This window comes from Cynocephalus volans, chromosome 2 (genome assembly GCF_027409185.1).
Source record: "Cynocephalus volans isolate mCynVol1 chromosome 2, mCynVol1.pri, whole genome shotgun sequence".
Lineage (NCBI taxonomy): Eukaryota > Metazoa > Chordata > Mammalia > Dermoptera > Cynocephalidae > Cynocephalus > Cynocephalus volans.
Window position 1 is genome coordinate 301,033 of NC_084461.1, and position 24,361 is coordinate 325,393.

At 52.0% G+C, this 24,361-nt stretch overlaps 1 protein-coding gene across 1 annotated transcript in view; it reads left to right on the top strand.

The window, feature by feature from the left end:
- The window catches only part of AHRR (aryl hydrocarbon receptor repressor), an 84,558-nt gene that overhangs the window by 20,732 nt on the left and 39,465 nt on the right, over positions 1-24,361 (top strand). Inside the window, exon 3 of the mRNA XM_063085991.1 lies at positions 9,724-9,830. Within this exon, the coding sequence (XP_062942061.1) occupies positions 9,724-9,830 (107 nt within the window). The remainder of the gene's footprint in view (positions 1-9,723; positions 9,831-24,361) is intronic.

A 24,361-nucleotide genomic window follows, 5' to 3' on the forward strand; every position in this document is an offset into this window, starting at 1 on the left:
GGTGTCTCTGGACAAAGGGTATTGGGGTGCTTTGTACTATTCTTATAACTTTTGTGTTTGACATTGTCTCAAAATAAAACAAACAGAAGGAACAACGAAAACTAGAACTGAAAAGTTGCAAAGAGGGGGTACATGAGCTCTGAGGAGGGGGTCTGTGGTGGGCTCCCAGCCGGGAAGAGCTGGGGGAAGAGCCAGAGTGCAGGGGCTGGGGCCGGGGGTTGTGCTCCAGGGGTCATGGTGAGCACACGCGTGTTTGGGAGGCAAGTCGATGTTAACTCTTGTAGGAGCGCTTGGCATTTTCCCGCACCCAGTGCTTTTGTGAAGAGAAATATCAGAGTAGCTGACACTTTCCTCACAGGCCTCATGAAGATGACCCATCTCACAGAGTCAGCAGCAGCAGGTGGTCAGAGGTGGAAGTGTGGACCCGTGGACTCGGATGGGTGCTGTAGGGAGATCTCCCTGGGCCTCGATCCGGTGCTACTCTGATAACACAGCACACCTGTCATTCTCTTAAAGCCGGGGTCCCACCACGTGTCTTCACTTGTCACCCCCAGGAGGCCTTCCCCACCCCAGCCCTGAGAGGACCCCCTCCCGCTCCTGGCCTATTCTTAGCGCTCTGCTCATGTGCTACTGGGCTTTGACCATCTTGTTCTCTGTTGTATCCCAGGACAGGGATTAGCAGGGGTGCTGAGGACCCAGGCACCTGGACATTAGGACACTAAGACTTTTTACTCGTTCAGTCTGTATCTGCTGATGGTGAATATTGCAAGACTCTGGCAGGAGCCAATTGCCTGTAGTGTCTGTGATCGATTTGTGTGAAGAAATTGAAGGTGGTAATTGACAAGCCAATTCCAAGTTGGTGTCATTTGCGAATTCACAGTTTTGTAGCCATGAGTTTATAGATTTTCTTATAAATTCATTATTTGTAAACAAATAGGATACTCTGACGGCTCAGCTGCTTACTCTGACATGAAAGTTCACAAGCAGAGCAGCGTCTGCATCTGTAGGTGGACGGCTGAGCACCCTCTCCTGCAAAGAGTAAGCAACAGTTGGACCGGCTGGTGACTAGTGAGGACGCATCTGGGCACGTGGCCTGCAGTGTTTCGGTTTGAACACGAAGACTGGGATGGTTCTCCGACAGTGCAGCTGTGTCAGTCTGGTAGGTCCTGCACAGTGTCTCATGCTGGTTATCTCTACGCCTGTGTACCACGCATCGATGAATAAATATTTGATTTTTAAAAGCACCAGCACTTTTTTTTTTTTGGTTCTGTTTTACAAAACATTTCTTGAACCCTGGTTTGGCAAGGTTGTTGCCTTCCTCTGATACGCCACTCAGACCAGATGCGTCACATCGTGAAGAGAACAGGGCTGCGCACGTGTACAAATAACACGTTTTCCCCAGGGAGCATATTTTGGTGGCGTCTCCCACGATGACATGGGTTTAACGGCAGGTGCGTCTGTGCAGGGTGCCCTGGATGAGCCTGGAGCCTGCACCTGCTGCATCGGCAAGTGGTTGGAAGTGGCTCATCGGGATGAGAGACACGCGTGGGCCAAGCCCGGGCTCGCCGGCTCTGACGACTCGTGTTCCTCTTTGGTGCTTTTTGAGGTGTGAGGACGTGCGAAAGCTCTGGAAATCCTTTCTACAGAAAACGCAGCACCTTCATGCGACTTGGAGTATGCTCCGATGTTGTAAATATTGTGTTTGTGTGAAATGAGCTCCGATTTTCTAAATATCATGTTTGTGCTCCTGGTGGTTTTTCTCGCCTAAAGGGGTTTGGGGCCTCAGGCAGCATTTTTAACCGCCTCTGTCCCCCCTGCTGTACCTGGGATTTGGAAGGACACGTACTTGCGCAGTGTCCATGTGCTGGACGCCACCTCATGCTGTCACACACGCCCCGTGTGTCATTGATACCGATTGTCCCTGCGGCTCACAGGACTGGGGGCACTGCCTGGGGAGGGCGGGGATGGCTGGGCGTGGGGAGCGGGGAGGGTGGTGCATCCTGGCCTCGCCCCCCACACCTCTCTGGGGGTCTCGGCAGGCTGGGCAGCAGGAGCTGAGGCAGCCAGGGGGCACTGGCCGGTGAAATGGGCCTTAAGAGAGCAGCGCTGAGCCTCCTCCAGAAACTCCCTGCACGCCTTCTGCCGGCAAACTTGGAGCAGGTGGTCCGAGCTGCAAAGGGCAGCCTGGGTGGATGCACTCTGTGTGGGGGGTGGTCGAGGTCCCCATGGAGCATCGGAGGGAGGTGGAAAAGGAATAACTCAGCCCTTCTTGGAGTATGCAGACACACATGTCCCCTACTTCCCGGCGCAGAGAGGCCCACCCTCCCAGGATGAGGACAGCAGTCCTGTGGACGGAGAAGAGGGGGCCCCATCCCGAGCCCCTGGCTCGCGCAGGGCCGGGTCTGAACTTTTGCTCCTGCTCAGCTGGCGCCTGGTGTTTTCTGGGAGGGCCAGGGGTCCCTTCCCCGTGCCCCTCACGTGCTGGATGTGCCAGCTCTACATGGCTGAGCATGCCGCACACCACCAGGCCTCAGATCCCGCCGTCTCCAAGCTGCCTGGACCTCCCCAGAACCGTGGGTGCTCTTTTCTCTTCACTCTCAGCCTCTGTTCGATGGCCCTGTCTGCAGGTTTTCTGTCACCCATCTGGGCGTTCCTGACTTATCTCTCTGGAACCGCCTTCTGGGTGGCTGGGGAATGGCTGAGCTTGTCTGCGGTCTCCTGCACGGATGGCCTTTGGGTGACAGCCGCAGGTGTTTCACCCGGTGTCTGCTGGCTGTGCGTGGAGAGCACAGCCATGAATCAGTGCTGTGCGCCAGACGCAGAAGCACCTGTCAGAAGGTAGCTGCAAACGGTTTGAAGCCGTCAAGAATCACTAAGTGGCACTTCCTTCCAGAATGTATGTTTCACAGTTTATCTTTGGAAGGCAGAACCTGGACTTTATCTTTTAGTTCTTGAAAAGCAAAGGGAGAGTTTGAACATTTGAAAACTGTGAGGTTGTGTCCTTTAATTTGATGTTAAAAACGCAGAGGGGTTTGTTTGTAGAAAAGGTCGGGATGGGGTGCAGGGGTCCGAGTGGAGCACTCACGGCGGACGAACATTGCTCCACCCCGCCTGCCCCTGGTGTGGTTGCCACACATTTCATGAGATCCACAATCATGCCTGGCAGCTACTGGGGAGAGCGGGTGTCCAGGAGAGGTGAGCCCAGGCTCCCCAGGGTGTCCCATCCAACTTGGAGGAGCACCTGCACAGGAGGAGCACCAAGGATCACCCGGAAAGGAGCCCATGGTGGAGCAGGGGTGGTGGAATCAGGTTAAATCAGAGGAACTTTCACCATGGTTGCCGCACCTCCCGGACCCTCAGAGTCTCACAGTGGGTGTGGCACATCCCCTGATGCTCATCCAGCCTCCCTGATGGCTGGAGGGAAATGACCCAGAGGATACCTGCTGTGCTGCCACCCGGAGCGGGGGTTGAGGGGGTGTCGGGACACAGTGGGGGGGCCTGGGTCCCTGCAGTATTTCGATGCTGAAATGCTGGAGTTTCACCTTGGGCCAGGCTTTGCTGGGTTTATTAGGGTTCTCTAGAGAAACAGAACCAAGAAGAGACAGATAGATGGATGGCAGACAGATAAAGGGAGATTTATGAGGAATTGGTTCATGCAGTTATGGAGGCTGCGAAGTCTCATGGTCTGCTGTCTGCAGGCTGGAGACCCAGGAAAGCCAGTGGTGTTACTCAGTCCACGTCTGAAGGCCTGAGACCCAGGGGAGTGGATGGTGTAGGTCCCAGCCCAAGGGCTGGACCAGATGAGATGAGCTGTCCCAGCTCGAGCAGTGAGTCAGGAAAAAAGGGACGAATTCGTCCTTTCTCTACATTTTGCTCTCTTCAGGCCCTCAACGGCTCAGATGAGGCCCACCCACACTGGGGAGTACAATCTGCTTTACTGAGTCCACCACTTCAAGTGAGCAATGCTAATCTCATCTGGAAGCGCCCTCGAGGATGTACCCAGAAGTAGTAATCTGGGAACCACATGGTATCAAAGTGACATAAAATCAACCACCACTCTGGACCCACGTCCTCATCAAAGTAGGGGCAGTCTGTGGACATGGACTTGTTGACTCCAACAACTGCAGTCAGTCAGGATCGGGCTATCAGTCCAGCCACCCCTTGGGGCCTCTGACTTCTCTCTGAAGTTATAAGACCCCAGGTACAGGAATCCTGTGTCCCATCCCCCATTCAGTGGGACTGAGTGTCCTGTCCTGGACCCACCTGTCAAGTCCTAAACTCACCTGTCTTGGACCCACTTCTCTGGGGCTCACCTGCCTGGACCCACAAGGTGCTCTGACTGTCCTTCCAAGACTGCGGAACCAGCCCCCACTGTCACTGTGGAGGTCCTGTCTGCTCGGAACTGTTCCAGGGAGCCTGCAGATCGCTGGGCACCTTTATTTGGGGAGCTTTCTTGGAAGAAGTGGTGTCTGCCTGCTGGACGCATCTGCGTCTTCATTCCTCACGTCCCGTGTCTGCAGCATTGATGTGCCTGCTGAGGACAGGGTGGAAATAATGAAGAAATGGGGATCTCAGGCTTTTCCTCGCATTTGGCTGCTTTCTCCTTCGGGCACTGCTGTGGGTCCTGCAGAGGCCTGGGCAGCTGTGCCCATGTGGCCCTTGTGATGTGCCTGTCGTGCTGTTCCTCACTGCCTTCTCCACCCTCCCACACACGAGGTGCAGCAGTTTTGGGCTGGCCCAGATTAGAAGCAGTGGGTCATCTTGGGTGCACAGCCCTGTCCCCTGGGCGGCTTCCCTTGTTCCCCAGGACCACAGTGGTGGGGTCACCCCCTGCTGGGCCACCCCTCTGCTGTGGACACTGCTCCTCTGGGCTTTCTGCATAGAGGGGACTGTGTGGCTTTGGGCTGGAGCCTGGGTAGAGGCCTCTCCTTTCTGGCTGAGGCGCTGGGACTCCTTGCAGGCTGTCACCTGCCAAAATTGGAGCCAGGCCATGCTCTCTGCTCCAGGGACAGTCCAGAGAAGGTGGCTGCCTGGAGAGAGAGTCCAGGCTGTGGCTTGGGCAAAGAGGCATCTCTTCTCTCCCCCTCCCCCACTCCTCCTGGTTCTAAGTCTGTTTCCCTCCCTTTGCTTCTGTCTTTCCTGTCCCTCTTTTCAGTTGCCCCAGCTTCACCTAGAGCCCACCTCTCTCTAGCATTGAAGATCTAGAATAAACTTTCCTTAGCCCTGTAAACAGTCACAGAACAACTCTGCTCCAGCTGGCTTGCACAGCGTTATCTCTGACGACAGCAAGTCCCTGGGAAGGCAGCCTCAGGGCTGGCTGACCCTGTGCTCAGCGATGCCACCCCCACCTCCTACCGAGGAATTGGAGCAAAGTGGCTGCCACTCTCCAGGCGTCACAGCACCAACCAGGGGCAGAGATGGAGCAGTCTTCTGGCTTCTTCACCAGGAACACTTGGGCAGACTGAGGCACATGCCCCCTAAACATCCGCTGGAGGGGGGACTGTGGCACGTGGTCCTGCCTGGGGTGACACCTTGCTCTGAGTCTCCTCTGAGGTGGGGGTGCTGGGTTGGAAGCCAACAGGGTGCCCTCAGCCCCAGTCTTAGCCTCAAAGGGAAGCGACTCTTCCACTCACAACACCCAGCCCAGTCCTATGTTGCTGTGCATAGCATCTCACAGGATCGCCATGACAACCCTTGGACTTCTCTGTCCCAGTGGACCTCTTCAGGGACACGAAGGGTGAATGAGCTGAGGAGCGTTGGCTCCAGTTAGTTCTGCAGCAGCTGGGGGATAGCTCGGAACGGCCACAGACTCTCAAGTGTGGCTGAAGTCCTGGGGTTGTTGGCAGATCTCCCTCCAGTGCATGTCAGTGTGGGGAGGCGGCGCCGGGGCAGCGCTGGCAGAGAGCACTGACACCCAGGCTTCCAGACCTGGGATGCAGGCTGAGCTGTGCTTGGCTGCGAGCAGGAGCCTGCTCGTTTCTGAGTGTGCAGTCCTGGCCTGTGCCCTCCTCCTGCCCCGTGTTCCAAGCTGGGACGTGGCGCTGGCTCATTTCTGCAGACAGTGCAGGAGGGTGGGTGGGGGCAGAGGGTCCCCAGGGTGCGTGGCCATGGGCTGGCCTCTGCTGCTGCAGGGAACTCCTCACGCTGGGGGTCTTTGGGGCACCTCTTCCCCCTGGAATGTACTCCCTCACCGCCCCTCTCCAAGCTGTGCCTCGTTGTGGCCTCCAGTGACTCTTTTTCCTCCATATCTTTTACGGACTCCCAGGAAGGCCACGGGGCTCCCAGCAGGCACAGGCTCCCACTGGCCTTTCTCCCTGACCCCTCAACAGGGGCGACTTAGGGCAGGCTGGAGGGAGGGGCTGGCACCAGGAACCTCGGTGCTGGGGTTTTCCCACATCTCAGATAGGGAGACTGAGGCAGGGAGAGGTGGAACTCGCCAGGGGGAGCCCGGGGCAGGGACTGGTCTGCTGCAGAGGCCTCGGGCCAGAGCGGGGGTCCGGGCCGGGGTCCCGCGCTGTGTCCCCCGGGGCTCCTGCCGCAGCTGGACCGTCTCCGCGCCGCGCTCTGGGGCCAGCGCCGGACGCGTGTGGGGCGCGCGGGTCCCTGCGCCGCGGGGGCGGCGGGCGGGCGGCGGCTGCGCTCGCACGCGAGGTCTGGCCGGGCCCCATCGCGTGACAGCCACAGCGAGCGCAGGAGGGAAGTGGGCGGGCGTCCGCGGGGGGCACGCGAGGCGGGGGCGGGGCGTGCGGTCCCGCCCAGGGGGTGACGTCCCAGCCTGGGGCCCTGATGTCAGCATCCCCCGCACCCCGGGGCTGCGCGATCCCGACCCCAAGCCTCCCCTCCCCCCACCTCACCCAACAGAACGTATCGAGGCGGGCGGGGGCGACCCCGGGCTGGGCTGGGCTGTGCCCGCGGCCGTGGTGGCCCGGGGGACGGTGACCCAGGCGCGGGCTGTGACGCGGGCCCCGCCGCAGGGAGGCCCGGGCCGGGCAGGGGCGCAGCACCCCTGGAGCGGGCTTGGGAGGGGAGCCCGGACCCTCTGGGCGTGCCGGGAAACCCTCCCCGGCCTCCGCGGCACCCTGTGGGACGGCAGTGCAGCGCGGGGCCGGGGACCCCGTCAGGGGCCTTGTCAGACTGAAGGGCTCCGTGCACGGGGCCGCCCTCGGGTCTGTCCCTGGCGCCTGGAGACCAGAGCGTGCCCTGGGGGAGGACGGAGCTCGCGACCCCGCCACGTGGTGCTCCAAGTGCCCCAGAGTCTGAGCGCGAACGTTGAGTGGCGAAGGGACGCACAAAGGGTTCGGCACGGAAGTGAGCGGCTCTGGAGTCCCCTGACCCCGACACCCCTCAGGGCGCGGCCTGGCACTGCCCTCCGCGGGGGAGGCCTGGTGGCCGGCGCGGCTTCCGGCGGGGAAGGGGCGGGAGTCTGCAGCGCCAGCCGGGTTGGGGACCCCCAGGTGGACCGTCGGTGCTTCCTGGAATAGACCTGGTTTATGGCAGAGGAAATGGGCCGTTTCTTGTTGTGCTTAGTGCAGGAGCATAAATCCAGGGCTCGTTAGCTGTGGGAGTTCAGAGAGGCCGGACACTAAAGGCCACAGGGGCTCACCGTCATGGGGCTCTCCTGTGGGGGGGCCACCTTCCTGCCCCGAGCCCTCGGCCCATGGTACTCAGCGTGTCAACACCCTGCACCTGGCACCAGAGGGTTAAACATCCGGCCCCAGGTGGCCTCCCCAGGGAGTGGCCAGTTTCAGGGTGAGGGTCGGGTGTCTCTGTCCACAGTGGTCCCTTGCCCACCCTGGAGGGGCAGGCCCAGGTCTGATGAGGAGGGGGTTAGGCAGAGTTGTGGGCCCCCCCCCACCCGTGCCCACCAGAGCCTCCATAAAATGCAGACGCGGGTCCTGGGGGCCTGGGATTCTTGTTTCTAGAGAGCTCCTGGCAATTCCGGTGCTGCTGGCCTGTGGACGGCAGGGTGATGACAGCTCCAGGAAGGGCGCAAATAATTTTAAATTTCATGTGGACGAGTTTGCAGAAGGCCAGGGGGCGTCTCAGGAGTGGGGGGTGGGCTGCAGACTCAAGACTGCAGCATTTCAGAACGCTCCCCCAAGTGACCAAACTCCACTTGTTCTGGAAATTGGGAGAAGGTCCAGCCCAGCTTGAGTGAGATGTGATGGTAGACTCTTATTCGTGCAGTAATTACATTTCTGAATGAAGTGCCCAGCAGCCTCACCTGATTTGGGGAGCATATTGGGCTATAACTGGACAATGCTGAGCACCTTTCAGCAGCGTCGTGGCCCTCACCCACTCATTGTCTGGGTCTGGCCCCCCGAGACTGGGGTGGAGTCAGCGTGGAGCACTCCCGTGGTCCCACTATCAGTGGGGAAGTGGGGGTGTTGGGGGTGCTGCTTTGGAGGCAGAGCTCTGTGGTCTCCCAGACAAATGTAAGCAGGCCAAGTCCACAGAAGTGAAGCCACCTGGATGCGGTAACCCTCTCAAGGACCAGCCTGCCTTGGATGAGAAGTTCTGTGTGACTTGCCCGTTTGGAAAGAAGAAAATGCTGGTGCTTTAGGTGCCGCACGTAACATACTAGTTTATATTTACTCAAGGTCAGAACAAGTGGTAAGGCCACATCTTGCCGAGTGGACAGGGCCCTTTGAAGGGGAGTTGCTAATCACTTCACCTTAGCTCTGGTTTGCAAATCCAAGAAAAGAGGGAAAGAAACCTCAGGCGCTTCCCTGCCGTCCTTCCCCGGAGACACCGGGGCCAGCTCCTGGCCCGGATCCCCCACCCCATCTGTCCTCTCAGAAGCTGGGGAGGAGCCCCTCTCATAATTCTTGTGTGCTGATGAGGACAATGAGTGTAGAGTTAGACACCCCAGTGGGGTCCCAACATCAGCACCTGCCAGCTGGGATATGAACGATGTCTGTCTGTACCTCTGAGCTCTTCACCCCCAAATGAAGACCAGGATAGACTGGGGTGGGGGGTGAGGATGGGGGAGGCACAAGGAAACTGTGCTGTCCTTGAGGGAGGAGGTGACTGACCTCAGGGACCTTGGAGAAGGGTGGGCATTTTGGGGGCTGTCTGGGGTTTGGGGGAAGGGCAAGTGTCTCAGGGGCTGCCCACAGTTGCAGGGTAGAGTGGGTGATTCTGGTGAGCACCCGTGGAGTTCAGTCTGCTCCACACCAGGGGCCGTGGGTGTGCTCCAGGAGGGTGGAGTGGCCAGGTGTGCACGGCCGGGTTGACTTGGGTGGATGCAGGGGCCCTCGACCCAGCCCTTTAGAGGACAATGGGGGGGGGGGTCTTTCCTCAAAGCACAAGTCAGTGTTGTGCAGATCAACAGCGCAGAGAGGAACTGCGGGGACCCTGGGGACTTGGTTGTGGAGGGACCTGGTGGGAAGCTGGGCTTTGTCCCAACACTGGGCAGAAGCCCTGAGGGGTTTGGGCAGGAGGGAGATGAGAGGTTTCTCGGGAGCAGAGCTGGGGTGGGGTAGGCTCAGCCCGATGTTCTGGTGCCCCCACCCCCGGCTGACCTGGGCGGCCTGGGTCCCAGCTCGTCCTGTCCTCCTCCTGTCCCCACCGTTGGACCACAGGTCTGCACCAAGACAGCACAGTCCAGGCTGGACGTCCGGCTAGAACCGTGGGTGAGAGTTGGGGAAACAGAAAACGTAAGGAAAGCCGTGGCTGGGCCAGGGCTCTCGGAAGGGCTGACCTGTCTGTTCTTCTTGGCAGTCGTGCAGGAGAAGTGCTCGCGGCAGCCGGCGGCCGGGGCCCCCTCACCTGGAGACGCTCGTGCACTCGGCGGGTCCGCCGTGCTGGAGGGAAGGCTGCTGCTGGAGGTGAGTGTCGCATGCCTGGATCACACAGCGTCATGCGTGTCCAGGCTCTCACCTGGGAGGCCCTTAGGTTGACCGTTGATAATGAACAAGATGCCATAAGGGTCAAACTGTGTTCAAGAGCGTGGTCCAAGACCGTCCCAGGAGACGGCGTTAGGTAGCATCCCAGGAGTCCGTGTCAGCGCCTCGGTGTGAGGTCCCAGGTTGGAACAGAGAGAACCGCCAGCTGCACGGCTCCATGTGCTACAGTCCAACAATCCTCCTCGTCCTGTGTTCTCTGGCTCACTTGTCAATGAGAGAAAACCTAATTACAATTCAGCCTTTTTCCCACTGCTCTCCCAGCCCGGGCCCCCTCCCCAGCCCGTGCTGTGCCTCTCTTGGCCCTCCAATGTCCCCCTTGCTTGCTGTGCATCTTCCCGTCATTCTGTGCATGGTGGGGTGGGAGCCCTCTGCCCCCGTGAGTGCTGTTCTGCTCTGCTCTGCATCAGCCTCGCTGTGAGCTCCTGGCATCGCTTCTGCTCCTCAGTTTCCCTGCAGCACCTGGGTGGGTGCCCAGAGCACAGAGGGGCCCAGTACGGGCGAGGGGCTGGGACTCAGGTGGGGGACAGGAGGGCAGATTCTCTGAGGCCTCTGCCTTTGTCGAGGGATTTGGGCTCTGGTGAGGATCAGTAAACTTATAAATCATGTCCTTCTTAAAAAAGTAAAACTGTGAGGAATGGTGTTCTTGCAGCTTACTGGGGTCGTGTTTAATTCCCACAAAAACTCTCAGGATCGGGGGTGTCCAGGGCTCCCACTCAGAAACACAGTTGTGTTTATCCCTAATGCTTCCTGTTCTTCAAGCAGCTTCAGGTGTCTTTCCAGTTCAGCCTGGAACAGAGTGGCTGTCACACGGTGTCCTTTTGGACATGTACTTATAGTGGAGAAAATGCTTCCATACTTCATTACTTACCACGATATCGGAGAAAGCTAATTCTATATTTTCCCTTTAAAATCGTTCTTTCTCTCAGCGCCAGTAAAATCAGAGCTGAAGAACCTGTGCCAGTGTTTATTCTTGGCAGAAGAAGATAATTGGCATTGCTCTTTTCCTTAGACCTGTTCAAAATTAGAACCGTAAAATCCTTTTTACACTTTCCTGCTGAGCTATAAAACGCAGAAGCATGTGCACGGTGCCCAGGCCTCCGCGGGCTGTTTCACCCATGCCCGGCCTGTGAACCCTCCTGCCGCCCCTGCCTGGAGGTGGGGGCTTCTCCCCCACAGACCGGCGTCATGTGACACTGTAGCACCTGGCAGACCGTCCCTGTCCCCAGAGGTGGCTGCTGTGGCCACGTGGGCTGTCCTGACGTCTCTGCCCAACAGGCCTGTTCTCTGACTCCCCTGAGGTAGCCCTGGCCTGACAGTCTGCTCCCGAGCAGCTCCCCTGAGCCCTGGGCCCCCGCACCCTGGAAGCGGACAGTGCTGGGTGGGCCTCCCCGTTACCTGCTGTTGAGTGTCCAAGTCCTGTGCCCCACAACGTGTGGATGTTTTTGGAGCTACCCTCTGGGTGTGACTTTCCGAGGCTGGGCTCAGGGTCAGCTGCCCGTCGGCTCCAGGCACTGTGTGCTCTCCTGGTGCCCACCCCGCCCGCAGCGAGCCCCACTGCCAGGCTGGAATAGTGCCCCCCCCCCACGCTGTATCAGAGAATGAGATCAAGCAGTTCCTGAAGTCTCATTCCACCGCATCTGGGTCACATCCTGTGTGGCCCATGGAAGTTTCTGGAAGTTAACTTTGGTTAGAATCGGGTAGGTTATATGGTAAGGGTTTGCAGCATTTCCAGTGCAAGGATGCTCAAACTTTGGGGCTAGAGACTCTTTTTGAAGTTTAAACATATTCTCAAACAGAGCAAGATAAGCAAATCAAACAACAATCACAACAAAATCTCAGCTTTTATTTTTAATCTTCCATCTCTTCAAGATAAACTGGAAAAAGGAGAGGTTTGTAGCAGGGCATTTTAAATTCATAAAAATCTTAGAGCTGGCACAGACTTTAGAGTGCCTGTGGTCTAATGTCTGTTATTTTAAGATCGAGAAACCAAAAATTGGAGCCATTAGGGCCTCGTTCTGGGTCACTGTTGGGGCTGGGGCCAGACCCAGTGTTTCTTTGTCCTGAGTTTATCAGGCTCTTGGCACCTTGGCACAGGTGCTGGGTGGGGCAGTTGCTGGAGGAGGGGAGAGGAGGGAGATTGGAAAGGGAAACAAGGGGGGTACAAAAAATTTCTGGAAATACATACATCAGGTGTGCATGCAGAGCAGGCTGTGAGCTCCCTGCACATCAGAGCTACGAGGTCCTTATTTCTAGTTTCGGGTGGGCTACAGGCCGTCGTGTGTAGTGTGGGCATGTGGTGAGCTCCCAGAACCACACACCTGGCCTGTCGAGGGCAGGATGCCTTGGCTGACTGCTCACATCTAGCTGGAGTTCAGGTGCACAGTAACTGCAGGGCACATTCTCTGACACGTATTTTCAAATGTCCGTACAGATAATCCCATTCCCCTCGCTTGCCATGTCATGTCCTCCGTCCCCACAGCCTTTGCCCATGCCTCTCTCAGAATGCTGTATAGACAGAATCGCATGTGTGTGGCTGCAGGGGCGGGCTTCTTCCACTCAGTAGCACGCATGTGAGGTTCATGCATGTGGCTGCGTGCATCTCTGGATTGTTTCCTATTATTGCTGAGCAGCGTCCGTGGTGTGGACATACCACCATGTGTGTTCAACCACTGGGGGGTTAGGTTTGTTTCCAGGTTTGGGGTTTATGGTTAGAGCTGCAATAAACATTTATGTGCAGGTTTTCCTGTGGACATAAGTGTTTGTGTCATGTGTGTAATTGCCTGAGATTGTGATTGCTGTGTTACATAGTAAGTGTGTTTTTAAACTTTATATAAGATAGTACCAGTCTGTTGTCCACGGGGACCACTCCAGCTGCCCAGCACCCTTGGTATTGCACTTGGTGTTTTCTTTTTCAAAGCCATTTTAATAGGTGTGTCCTGGAATCTCATGACAGTTTTAATTTGCATTTCCCTGCAACTAGTGATACCGAGCATTCTGTCATGTGTGTCTTTGCCATCCATGTGTCATTTTTGTGTCATCCACGTGTCTTTCAAATCTTTTGTCCATTTAAAGATGTGAAGTTGTCTGCTTTTATACTGTTCCGTTTAGAGGGTTCCTTACATATTCCGGATACATGTCCTTTGTTAATCTGTAAATATTTTCTCCCAGTCTGTGGCTCATCTTTTCATTCTCTTGACAGATGCCACAGAGAGTGGAAGCGTTTAGTTTATTTCTCTTTTTATATATTATGATTTTGATGCCATATCTAAGAACTCTTTACCTAACCTAAGGTTACAAAGATTTTTCTTCTGTGTTTTCTTCCAGAGTTCTGTAGTTCATTTTATACTCAGTTCTGTGATCTGTTTAGCGTAGGTGTGAGGCATAGGTCAAGACTTATGGTCTCGGCATGTGGCCGTCCCACTGCTGCAGCACCGTTTGTTAGAAAAACTGTACTTCCCCATGAATGCCCTTTACACTTTTATGAAAAGTCAATTGGCTGTATCTTTGTGGGTCTCTTTCTGGACTCTGTATTCTGTTTTGTTGATCCGTATGTCTGACCTTTCACCACACTGTCTTAACTACTGTAGCTTTAAAATAAGTTTGGACAAAAGATAGTGTGAATCTTCTAATTTTGTTCTTTCTTGAAATTGTTTTGGCTATTCTAGTTCCTTTGTTTTTGCATATGAGTTTTAGAATTAGCTTACTGGAATCTACAAAAATTCCTGCTGGGATTTTGATTAAGATTGTGTTACATCATTAAGTCAATTTGGGTAGAATTGACGTCCTCACAGTACTGACTTTCCCCATCCCTGAACATGGCACGTGCTGCGGATTGAATGTCCCCCCAAACCTATTGAAGCTTGACTCCCACTGCAACAGCGTTAAGAGGGTTGGAAATCTGGTTATGGTATTTGAGAGGTGGGGTCTGTAAAAGGTGATTAGATTGTGAGGGCCGTGCCTTTCTGGATGGACTGATGCATTATGGAGTAATGGGTGTGGGTCTGATGGCTGCATAAGGAGGGAAGTGAGAAGTTCAGCTGCTTCTTGCTCAGGCCATTCTCACCACGTGACGCCCTGGTCACCACGGAGCCCTGTAGAGAGCTCCCCCCTAGAAGAAGGCCCTCATCAGATGTGCCCCCTGGACCATGGACTTCACAGCCTCCAAAACTATAAGAAATAAATTTCATGTCTTTATAAATTACCTAGTTTCAGGTATTCTGTTATAAGCAACAGAAAACACAGTCATGCAGTGTGTCTTTCTGTTTACTTTGGTCTTTGTTTTCATCACCGTTTTGCGGTTTTCAGCATACAGATCCTGCATGTTTATGTTAGATTTACACCTACATGTCTTATGTTCATTGTTATTGTAAATGAGATTGTTTTTAATTTTAATTTTCAGTTGTTCGTTGCTGATATAGAAATACAACTTTTTTCTAGGTTGACTTTGGATCCTGTGACCTTACTAAATCATCAGTAGTTCTTGGAGCTTTTTTATAATCCCATGGGATATTTTTAAGCATAGATTATTGTGTTGTCTGAGAATAGAGACAGTTTTATGTCTGCTTTTTCAATCTGTGTCCCTTATTTTTCTTTCCTTGTCACGCTTCTGGAACTTCCAGCGCGGCGTAGGATGGGAGTGGTGGGGGAGGATGTCTTTGCCACGCTCCTGATCTTAGGGGGAAAACTTCAGTCCGTCGACATTAAATATATCAGCTTAGCTTTGCTTTTTGGTTTGGTTTGGTTTTTTATAGATATCTCATATCATATTAAGAAGTTTTCCTTTTAGTCCTTGTTTTATGAGAGTTCTTTTTATGAACCGATGTTAAATTTTGTAAAATGTTGCTACCTCAGCTATTGGCTGAGGCTCCCCAAAACCTTGTTACTGAACCCAAGTCTGGCTGGCTGCCCTAACCAAAAACCAACAACTCAGAAGTGAAATGTTGGTGAAAATGGAAGTCAGCTTTCACTCAGGAATACCGGTGACCTGAGGAGAGATGTCAGGCTAACATCTCTCCAGTAAACCTGTAAGCGAATGGCCAGACTAAAGCCATCTCCCAGCCCAGGTTTACTGAGGGGTTTTTAAACAGGGGGTTGAGGGAATGGAACGTGGGAAATGAAAAGCAGGAGGAGGGGCATGGGAGCTGTGGGGGCTCCGTGCAAGGAGCCAGGCGCAGGCCCTTGCTGTGATCTCAGGGGCAGAATCAGCATAGATGTATTGATGTCTCCTTGGTTTCTCAGAGTCTGGAGAGCACGTGTCTCATGGCAAATTTGCAACTCCAGGCTGACTGGAAAACAACTTTACGTTCACGTAAATAATGTCATCTTGCCCCACAACAAAGGTTCAAAATATCAAATAACCATGGGAAAAGAGGGAAATCAGAGAAATGTGTGCTAAGGAAAAAAAAAAAACTGTCTTAAAAATTTGACTGTGACCCACACAATTTTAGGTCCCAACATGGCTTCAGTCCTGCTCACTCCAACAACGCTTTTTCTGCATCAATTGAGAGGATCATGGTTTTTCTTCTATTAATATTGTGAATTACATTCATTTTCAAATGTTGAACCAACCTTGTGTTCCCAGAATAGATCTCATTTATATATTTCTGGATTCAATTTGCTAATATTTGGGGGAAATTTTTGTCTATGTTCATGAGGACATTATTGTAGTTTTCTTGTGATGTCTTTTTCTGATTTTGGTATTATGGTAATGCTGGCTTCATAAAATTAGTTGAAGTTGTTTCCTTCTCTTTTGTTTTCTGGAAGAGATTGTGTAGAGTTGGTATGATTTCCTTCTAAAATGTTTGGTAGAATTCACTAGTGAAAGCACTCTGGTCTGGGAGTTTTCTTTGTTAGAAGATTTTTAAACTGTGAATTCAATTTCTTTAATAGATATAGGACTATTTAACTTACTTAATCTTGTGTGAATTTTACTGCTTTGTGTCTTTTAAGGAATTGGTCCATTTCATCTATTTTGTTGGATTTGTAGATGCACAGTTGCTCATGATATTCCCACGGTGATCTTTTAAAGTCCGTAGGTTCTGTAGTGATGTCTCCTCTTTCATTTTGTTGGTAATTTGTGTCTTCTCACACCCTTTCTTGGTCAGTTGGTTTGGAAGTTTATCAATTTTACTTTTGTTTTTCAAAGAAGCAGCTATTGGTTTCATTGAATGTCTTTATTGTTTTCTTTGTTTCCAATCTCATTGACATCTGTTCTTACCTATATTATTTTTTCCCTTTTGCTGGATTTGAATTTAATTTCCTCTCCCTTTTTTAGTTTTTTAAGCTGGAAGCTTAGATTATTGAATTCATCTATTCATTTTTTATTTAATTTATTTTCACTCTTACATTTGTAATTTATTTCTTTCCATGTCCTTTGATTTAATTATTTGATTTTTCTCTAGCTTCTTAAGTTGGAAGCTTAAATCATTGTTTTTAAACCATTTTTACTCTTTAACATAAACATTTAATGTAAGTTTTTCTCTAAGCATGACTTTAACGGCATTACACAAATTTTGATATATTGTGTGTGTTTTTTTTTTTTTTAAGTTGACCAGTAAGGGGATCTTAACCCTTGACTTGGTGTTGTCAGCACCACACTCTCCCAAGTGAGCAAACCAGCCATCCCTGTATAGGGATCCAAACCCGGGGCCTTGGTGTTATCAGCACCACACTCTCCCGAGTGAGCCACGGGCCGGCCCATATTGTATGTATTTTTATGTCATTTAGTTCAATATTTTCTAATTTTCCTTGTCTTTAACTCATGGGTTATTTAGAAGCATGTTGTTTGATTTATAAATATTGGGGGATTTTCCACGTATCTTTATGTTATTGGATTCAAATTTAGTTTTGTTGTTGTTGGAGAATATACTTTTTTATGATTTCTATTCTTTTAAATTTGTTAAAGATGATTTTATGGCCCAGAATATAGTCTGTATTGGTGGAAGCTTCATATGCAGTGGAAAAAAAGAAGATTTACACTGTCATTGGACGAGGTGTTCTGTAGACGTCAGCTACATCAAGTTGGTTGATAGAGTTAAAGTCTTTTTTATCCTTGTCTATTTCCTATCTAGTCTCAACCTTAGAGATGAGTGTTGACATCTTCAAATATAGTTTTGGGTTTTTATATTTCTACTTTCAGTTCTTTGGTTGTTTGTTTATTCTGGAATAAAAATTTGGAATTCTGTTGTAGGGTGCATACTCATTTATGATATTATTATATTTTCTTCATGCATTAACTCTTTATTTTAACTGCCTTTTTATTCCTGGTAATTTTCCTAGTTCTGAAGTCTACTTTGGTACTAATATAACCACTCCAGCTTGCTTTTGACTAATGTTTGCTTGGCATTTCTTGCCCCATCCTCCCCATCCTTTTTTTTTTTTTTTTTTTTTTTTTTTTTGGTCTTTTTCGTGACTGGCACTCAGCCAGTGAGTGCACCAGCCATTCCTATATAGGATCCGAACCCGCGGCGGGAGCGTTGCTGCGCTCCCAGTGCCGCACTCTCCCGAGTGCGCCACGGGCTCGGCCCTCTTGCCCCATCTTTTTACTTTTAGTCCATTTAAAATGAATCTCTTCTTTGCAGTACATAGTTGGGCCTTGTTTTTTTTTTTTTTTTTTTTTTAAATTCAGTCTGATTATTTCCATCTTCTAATTTGTGTGTTCAGGCCATTTATATTAGGGTGATTACTGATATTATTGGATTTAAATCTACCATTTTATAAATTTTTCTCTTTTTTTTTGGTTCCCCTCTTTCATCTTTTCTGTTCTCTTTTTGATTATGGGACTATTTATTAGCATTCCATTTTGGATTTTAGTTTATCTATAGCCTTTTGGGTGTATATTTTATTGTATTGTTTTTTTAATAGTTGCTCTAAGGATTATAATATACAAATACCACTTAAACAGTCAGAGTTAAGATTAAGCCCTCCAGATGATATAATTTTGCTTTTAATAGTCATGAATAATTTTAAAACTTAAGAGATAAAAATAGTCTATTATAATTTCCCAGATATTTACCAAGTCTATTGCTTTCCCTCGGTTCCTAAGGTTTTGCATTTTCACCTGGCATCATTTCTATTCAACCTGAGGAACTCTTCTCAGCACTTCTTACACCGCAGGTCTGCTGGAGATGAGCTCTTTCAGTTATCCTTTTACCAGAAAACATCTATTTTTGCCTCCATTTTGATTGATAGTTTTGCTGGGTATAGGATTCTGGCCAGACACTTTTTCTTTCAGCACTTTCTTTTGTCCACTCTTTTCTGGCTTTCATGGTTTCTGATGAGAAATCCACTGTCATTCAAATTATTGTTCACTTGTATGTAACGTATCATTTTTCTCTGGTTACATTTAGGACTATTTCCTTATCCTTGATTTTAATTTTGATGTTTAATTATGATGTGTCTGGGCTTGGATATTAGAGATTTTCCTGTTTAGGATTTGCTCATCCTCTTGAACTTATAAATTTATTTCTTTCACTAAATTTGGGAATTTTTTTTTTTTTTTTTTTGTCTTTTTCGTGACCAGTACTCAGCCAGTGAGCGCACCGGCCATCCCTATATAGGATCCGAACCCACGGCGGGAGCGTCGCTGTGCTCCCAGCGCTGCACTCTCCCAAGTGCGCCACGGGTCGGCCCTAAATTTGGGAATTTTTCAGCAATTTCTCTTTAAATATTTTTTACAGCACATCTCTTTTTTCTCCATTTCGGGGACTCAATTGACAGAAATGTTAGACCTTTTTATATAGACTCACAGGTCCCTGGGGCTCTGTTCATTTTTTCCTAATATTTTTTCTCTCAGATTTAATAATTTCTGTTGAGCTATCTTTAACTTCACTGATTTTTCTCCTTGTCACCTTCATTCTGCTATTGAGCTCATCCAGTGAAATGTTTATTTCATATATGTCATTTCTCAGTTCAAAAATTCCCATTTGATTATTATTTTTTTTACATTGCTTATCTCTCTGCTGAGGCTTTTTATCTTTTTTCTTATTTTCATTTCAAGATTGTTTATGTTCACCTTGTAGAGTGTGGTTATCTTTGCTGTCTTAAAATTTGTATCTGATAATCCCACGATTTGTGTCATTTCAGAGTTAGCATCTGTTTATTGTCTTTTTCCTTGAGCATGAACTCCATATTCTGGTCCTTAGTCCTTGGTATATACAGTGATTCTGGATCTTGTGGTGGGAAGGATAAAGGCCCCAAACTTGTCCATCCACATCTTAATTCCCGGAGCCTGTGAACATGTTACTTTGCTTGGTAGAAGGGACTGTGCAGATGAGATTAAGGGTACTGATCTCGAGATGGGGAGATGATCCTGGATTACCCAAGTGGGCTCAGTGTAATTACGAGAGTCCTTCAAAGTGGAGAACCTTTCCTGCCTGTGATCAGAGAAGGAGATGTGACAAGAGAAGAAGAGGCAGAGAGACACCACGATGCCGACTTTAAATGGGGGAAGGAGGCATGAGCCTGGAACGTGGGAGCCTCTGAAGCCAGGCACGCAAAAGCATGGAGCCTCCAGAAGGAACCAGCCCTGCTGATGCCTTGATTGTAGCCCACTGAGACTCACTTCAGACTTCTCACCCACGAACTGTAAGAAAATATATTTGTGTTGTTCTGAGCCACTAGGTTTGTAGTGATTTGTCGTAGCAGCAATAGGAAGCTAATTTCAACTGTAACACCATCTCGTGAGTGCATATTGTTTCTTGTTTGTTTCAGCAATGGCTCGCCCAGTGAGGCTCAGCTGGCAGGTCCTGTCTCCTTCTGTGAGCACAGGTTCCAGTTCCAGTTCAATTGTCAAAGCCTTTGTCGTGCCATGTGGGTCTGTCCCTCACATGCAGCCCTTGGGGTCTTGTCAGGGCCCACCTCTCGGCCCTTTGCTCTGCTCCTCTGGTTTGTTCCACACACACAGTTTGGGGATGAGCCTCAAAACACAGAAGCTCACACACAGAAGATGGGGTCCCCGTCTCCTGCTGTGTCCTCTGTGGGATTTTCCCTACACTCTCTGCCTCTCGCGTCATGGCCACCATGGTTCTATGGTGAGAGAAAAGAGGGATCGCCCTTGCTTTGTGCAGCAGGGACCCTTCCCCGGGGTCCTCCATGCAGAGGGCTGGGTCACACTATCACTGCTGCAGTGATACAGATGTGCTTGTCCCTCAACCCACCTCTCACTCACATCTGGTGGTAGATGAAACCATGCAGAGGTCAGCCCTAGCCACAGAGAGGGCCCAGGGCCAGGCCGACCTCTCCGAGCCTCTCCTGTGGCTTCTAAGAGCCACCGTGGCAGAAGGACAAGCGGTGGTGGTGGCAGAGGAAGCCCATGCTTTCTGATGCTGTGGCCTGCGGGGAGTGCCTGCCAGAACTTGGGTGTCCTCGGCTGTATTAACAAATTGATGCAAACTGGGTGGTTAAACAACAGGAATTTACTCATATGGTTCTGGAGGCCAGAAGTCTGAAGTCAGCGTCAGTTGTCCAAAAGTAAGGGGTCTGGAGGCTCCAGAGGAAAGTGTATCCCACAGCCCCTCCTGTTTCGGGAGCATTTTTCCCTGTGAGTCTTTGTGTCTCTCTGTGCCTCTGTGCCCCAATTTCATTCTCAGACTCTAGTCATGTTAGATTCAGGGCCCATCTGCTCCAGCGTGACCTCATCTTAACTTTATCACATCTGCAAAGACCCTGTTTCCAAATAAGTCACATTCACAAGTTCGGGACAGTCATGAACTTTGGAGAACACTATCAACCCAGCATGATCTTCCTGCCCCATAACTGCATTTTACAGGAGAGAGAAAAAGCTCATTTAGAACAGCTAAGGGCTGGTGCAGAAACTCCAGCCTCCCCGACCTCCAAACCTATGCCTTGAATGCTGCCATAGCCAAAACTGAGCACTGACTCTGCCAGGTGCTGTCCCAAGACCATGGAGTTCATGGACTCATTCATCCCTCAACAACCCTGCAAGGAGGACAGAGTCACTTTGTTTACAGATTGGGAAACTGAGGCACAGGGTGGTTGCATCCGTCATACCCTAGGGAGGGCAGAGCCAGAACTGGCCCTCGCCATGGCCTCTCCCGGTGGGACCCTGGAGAAAGTGGGGGTTACACTGCCTGGTCTTCTTCAGCCAGAGGCTCCGTGGTAGGCGGGAGCTGACGTTGGGCAGACTCAGGCCTGGTGTGGGACCTGGCAGTGTAAGAAGCACTCCCACCATCAGTGACACCCCAGGGCAGCGATGGGTGCTGTGAGTCCTCTGGGCCCTGCGGAGTGTTTGGGGCCTTTGGTTTCAAACCTCAAAGCCGCCGGGAAGGCTGGGCTGGTGGCAGTCCTGTCAGCTTTGGGGCCGTAGTCACAGAGGCCTCAGTTCCCACTGTGCAGACTGAAACAGGAAGCTGGCAGGCGGGTGCTGGATACCCAAGGATGCTGGTTCTCTCAGCGAAACCTGTGGCCACAGAGGATTTCCTTCAAGCCTTCCACACAGAAGAGGAAATGGAACCCAGCTAGAAACCCAAGGGCAAAGGAGCTCTAGTGACGGTTGTGTAAAAGGGAAGCTTGGCTGTGCTGACCGTGGACTGAGGGCCGCTCTGGGGGCACTGCTGGGGCTGGACGCTCCTGCGGGTCACAGGTGCCCATGGGCAGCACGTTGGGTCTGGGGCAGGGGTCAGCCGCCCAGAGAACCAGGGGAGCCGCCAGCAGGTCAGGCCAAAGGGGTGAAGTTTAAAGGAAGAAGCTGTGAGTTCAGACAGTGCTAATAGCTTCATAATTTTACACAAGGTCCTTGGAAACCAGAGAGAGAGAGAGAGAGAGAGAGAGAGAGAGAGAGAGAGAGAGAGCCGTGGAAGTCGTCAGGCCCGGGGCAGCCAGGCCCTGGACCCTGGGCTCGATCACATTCTCAAAATGAGTCGAAGAGGTTCGCGTCCAACGACAGTCGGCACCAGGGGACCCATGGGCTGGCACAATGCCGACAGTCTCGGTGTGTGGACAGTCTTGGAGCCTAGTTAAACACGGTTAAGAAAACAACCAGGAGCTCCTCAGCTGCCCAGGCCCTGCCACTCTGCAGAAGAGGCAAAAGGGCTCCCTGGATGGCTGGGGGGTCCTGACCCAGCGGCTGGCCCTGCTTCGGCTCACGGCACTGACCGCCTCCACTGCAAGGCCCCTTGGGGAGGCTCACAGCCTAGAAAAAGGCCTGAAGGGACGGACACGGAGCCTTGGTCACCAGAATACACCGCAAACACTCCGAAAGTCGAGTGTAGGCCAAGCGCCACTGGGCCCTCCAGGGAAGAGGCTCACGTGGATGGCAGGAGCGAAACCCACAGTCCTGGAGGACAGGTGCCTGCGGGGCAAAGATATGCGGAATGGAGAGCCAAAAGGAAAGACAAAACAGACAGCACCGGGACCCTCGGGACAGGGGAAAGTACAGCGGGGTCAGAGGGAAACAGGTTGAAACTCAGAGACAAAGAAGAGCTTGAAAATTAAAAGCACCTTGAGCAAGGCCTGGAAATCCAGTGGCAGGGCTGGGCGTTAGAGTGGAAGAGTCTCTCCAGGAGTAAAGGGCAAGGCGGTGGAAAGTCATAGAGGAAACCCCAGACCCCAAGAGGCTGTGCCTTGGAGTCCGGAGAGCTCACAGGGGAGGAAGTGGTTGGGAAGTGGCGCCGAGGCTTCCCAGAACCGAGGGCTTGAGTTTCCGGAGGGGAAGTTCCCACTGGGATCACCGTGAAATCCCACACCTCAGGGACAAGGAGCAGATCCTCAGTGCTGCCAGACAGAAAGAGCAGGTTTCATGAGAAGGATCAGGAATCGGAAGACTGTCCATGAGCAGATGAAGGCCCATTCGGTGCTGAAGGGAGGCCACTTCCCACCCTGAGTCCACACCCCCAGACCCTCCGTCAGGGGTGGAGTAAGGGCGTTTCAGACATTTGGGGTCTAAGCTTTACTTCCTGTGCATTGTTTCTCAGGAAGCCCCTGCAGGGTTCCTCCACCAGAACTGGGCACAGAAGAGGCAGGTGTGGGGCCTGGAGCCGGAGGCCCTGCCCGGAGGAGGTGGGAGCGATGGGAGCCGCCGGCTGGGCTGCGGGACAGGCTGGAGTGCACAGGGTGCCTGTGGAGACAGGGCTTAGTCAGCTTGGAGACTGGCGGGGTCAGCCAGTGACAGCGTAGTGGCTAAATGCACCGAAAACGAAGTCAACATGGCGTTTGTTACGTGCAGGCGAACGCACAGCTGTTGTGGGTGGTGGGGGTGGGAAGGGTCTGCGCACACCGAGCATGACAAGCTCTGATGTGGATCTAAGCACATGGGGACACAGCCAGCCCAGGTGGCGGGCGGGACTGTGTGTGTCGTGCGCACGGGGCAGACGTGCACTCGGCCCAAAGGCGACGTCTGAACGGGGGAAACCCAGCACCCCCTGCTATGTAAGCGTGTGGCCTGGAGAAGAGCTCACGGCGGTCACGCTCGGCAGCGGGGAATGGCGTGGCGGGGAGGGTGGTCAGGAGACAGCCGCTATTTTTGTTGGAGGCTTTGGGGCACCCCATGGCTCTTTAAATCTTGCACATTTAACTTACTCTTCTTGTCCCATTAAGTTCATTTTGTCAGACACTGCAACTGCTGTCACACATGTTCTTGGTGCCCTGATGCCTGCTGCTCGCCCCTCGTCCTTTCGTTTTCTGCTTCTATCTCTGTCAGTGTGACTCTTGCAGGCAGTACATCAAGGGTCCGTTCTCCCCATGCCAAGCATCCCCTTCCACGGGCCACCGACCTACTCACACTCCTCGTCACGGTTCTCAGGACTGCGTCCTGCCGTCTGCTGTCTCCGTCTGCTGTGCTGTCCTGGCCGCTGCTGCTTTCCTCTAACGCTCCGTCCGGTGCGCCAAGCTGTCTCGTGTGAGCTGAGAAGGTGCCCATCCCGCTCTGGCTATCACAGGGACCGCCTGAAGTGAGACCTTTTCAGGTCGATTTGTGCTTTGGCTTCTTAGGCTTGTCATTGTTGACATCCCCCAACAAGACGTGTCTGTCGCCCACGTCGGCACACTGGTTTTGCCTAGAAGTTTAGTCCTGGATGTCGCAGATTTTTGTAAGGACCCCTCTCGAGCGGGTCGGGACGCTTGCTCGGCACGTCTCGCACTGACGGCCTGGTTTCTCTTCCTGAGTGTGTCCTCCGAGCGGTTCACTGCGTCTTGGCATGAAACCTCCTGGGTCTCACTGCAAGCTGGAGTATGCTATGCCTTTACGTTTGGATAATTTGGCTGATCATGGACTTAAGGTGTAAACCTCCCCCCACTGTCTGCTGCACCCCTGTTGCTGCCGAGAAGTCCGAGGTGGCCTGAGTCCCTGCTGTCCCCTGTGCACTTGCTCTCTCAGAGCATTTGGGAGTTTTTTCCTTTGGCCTTGATGTTCTCATTTCACTATGATGCGTCTTTTGTCTTATTTCTCCCGCGTGGTTTTCTGTGAGCTCTTTCCCTCTGAGGTCTTTCAGCCTCAG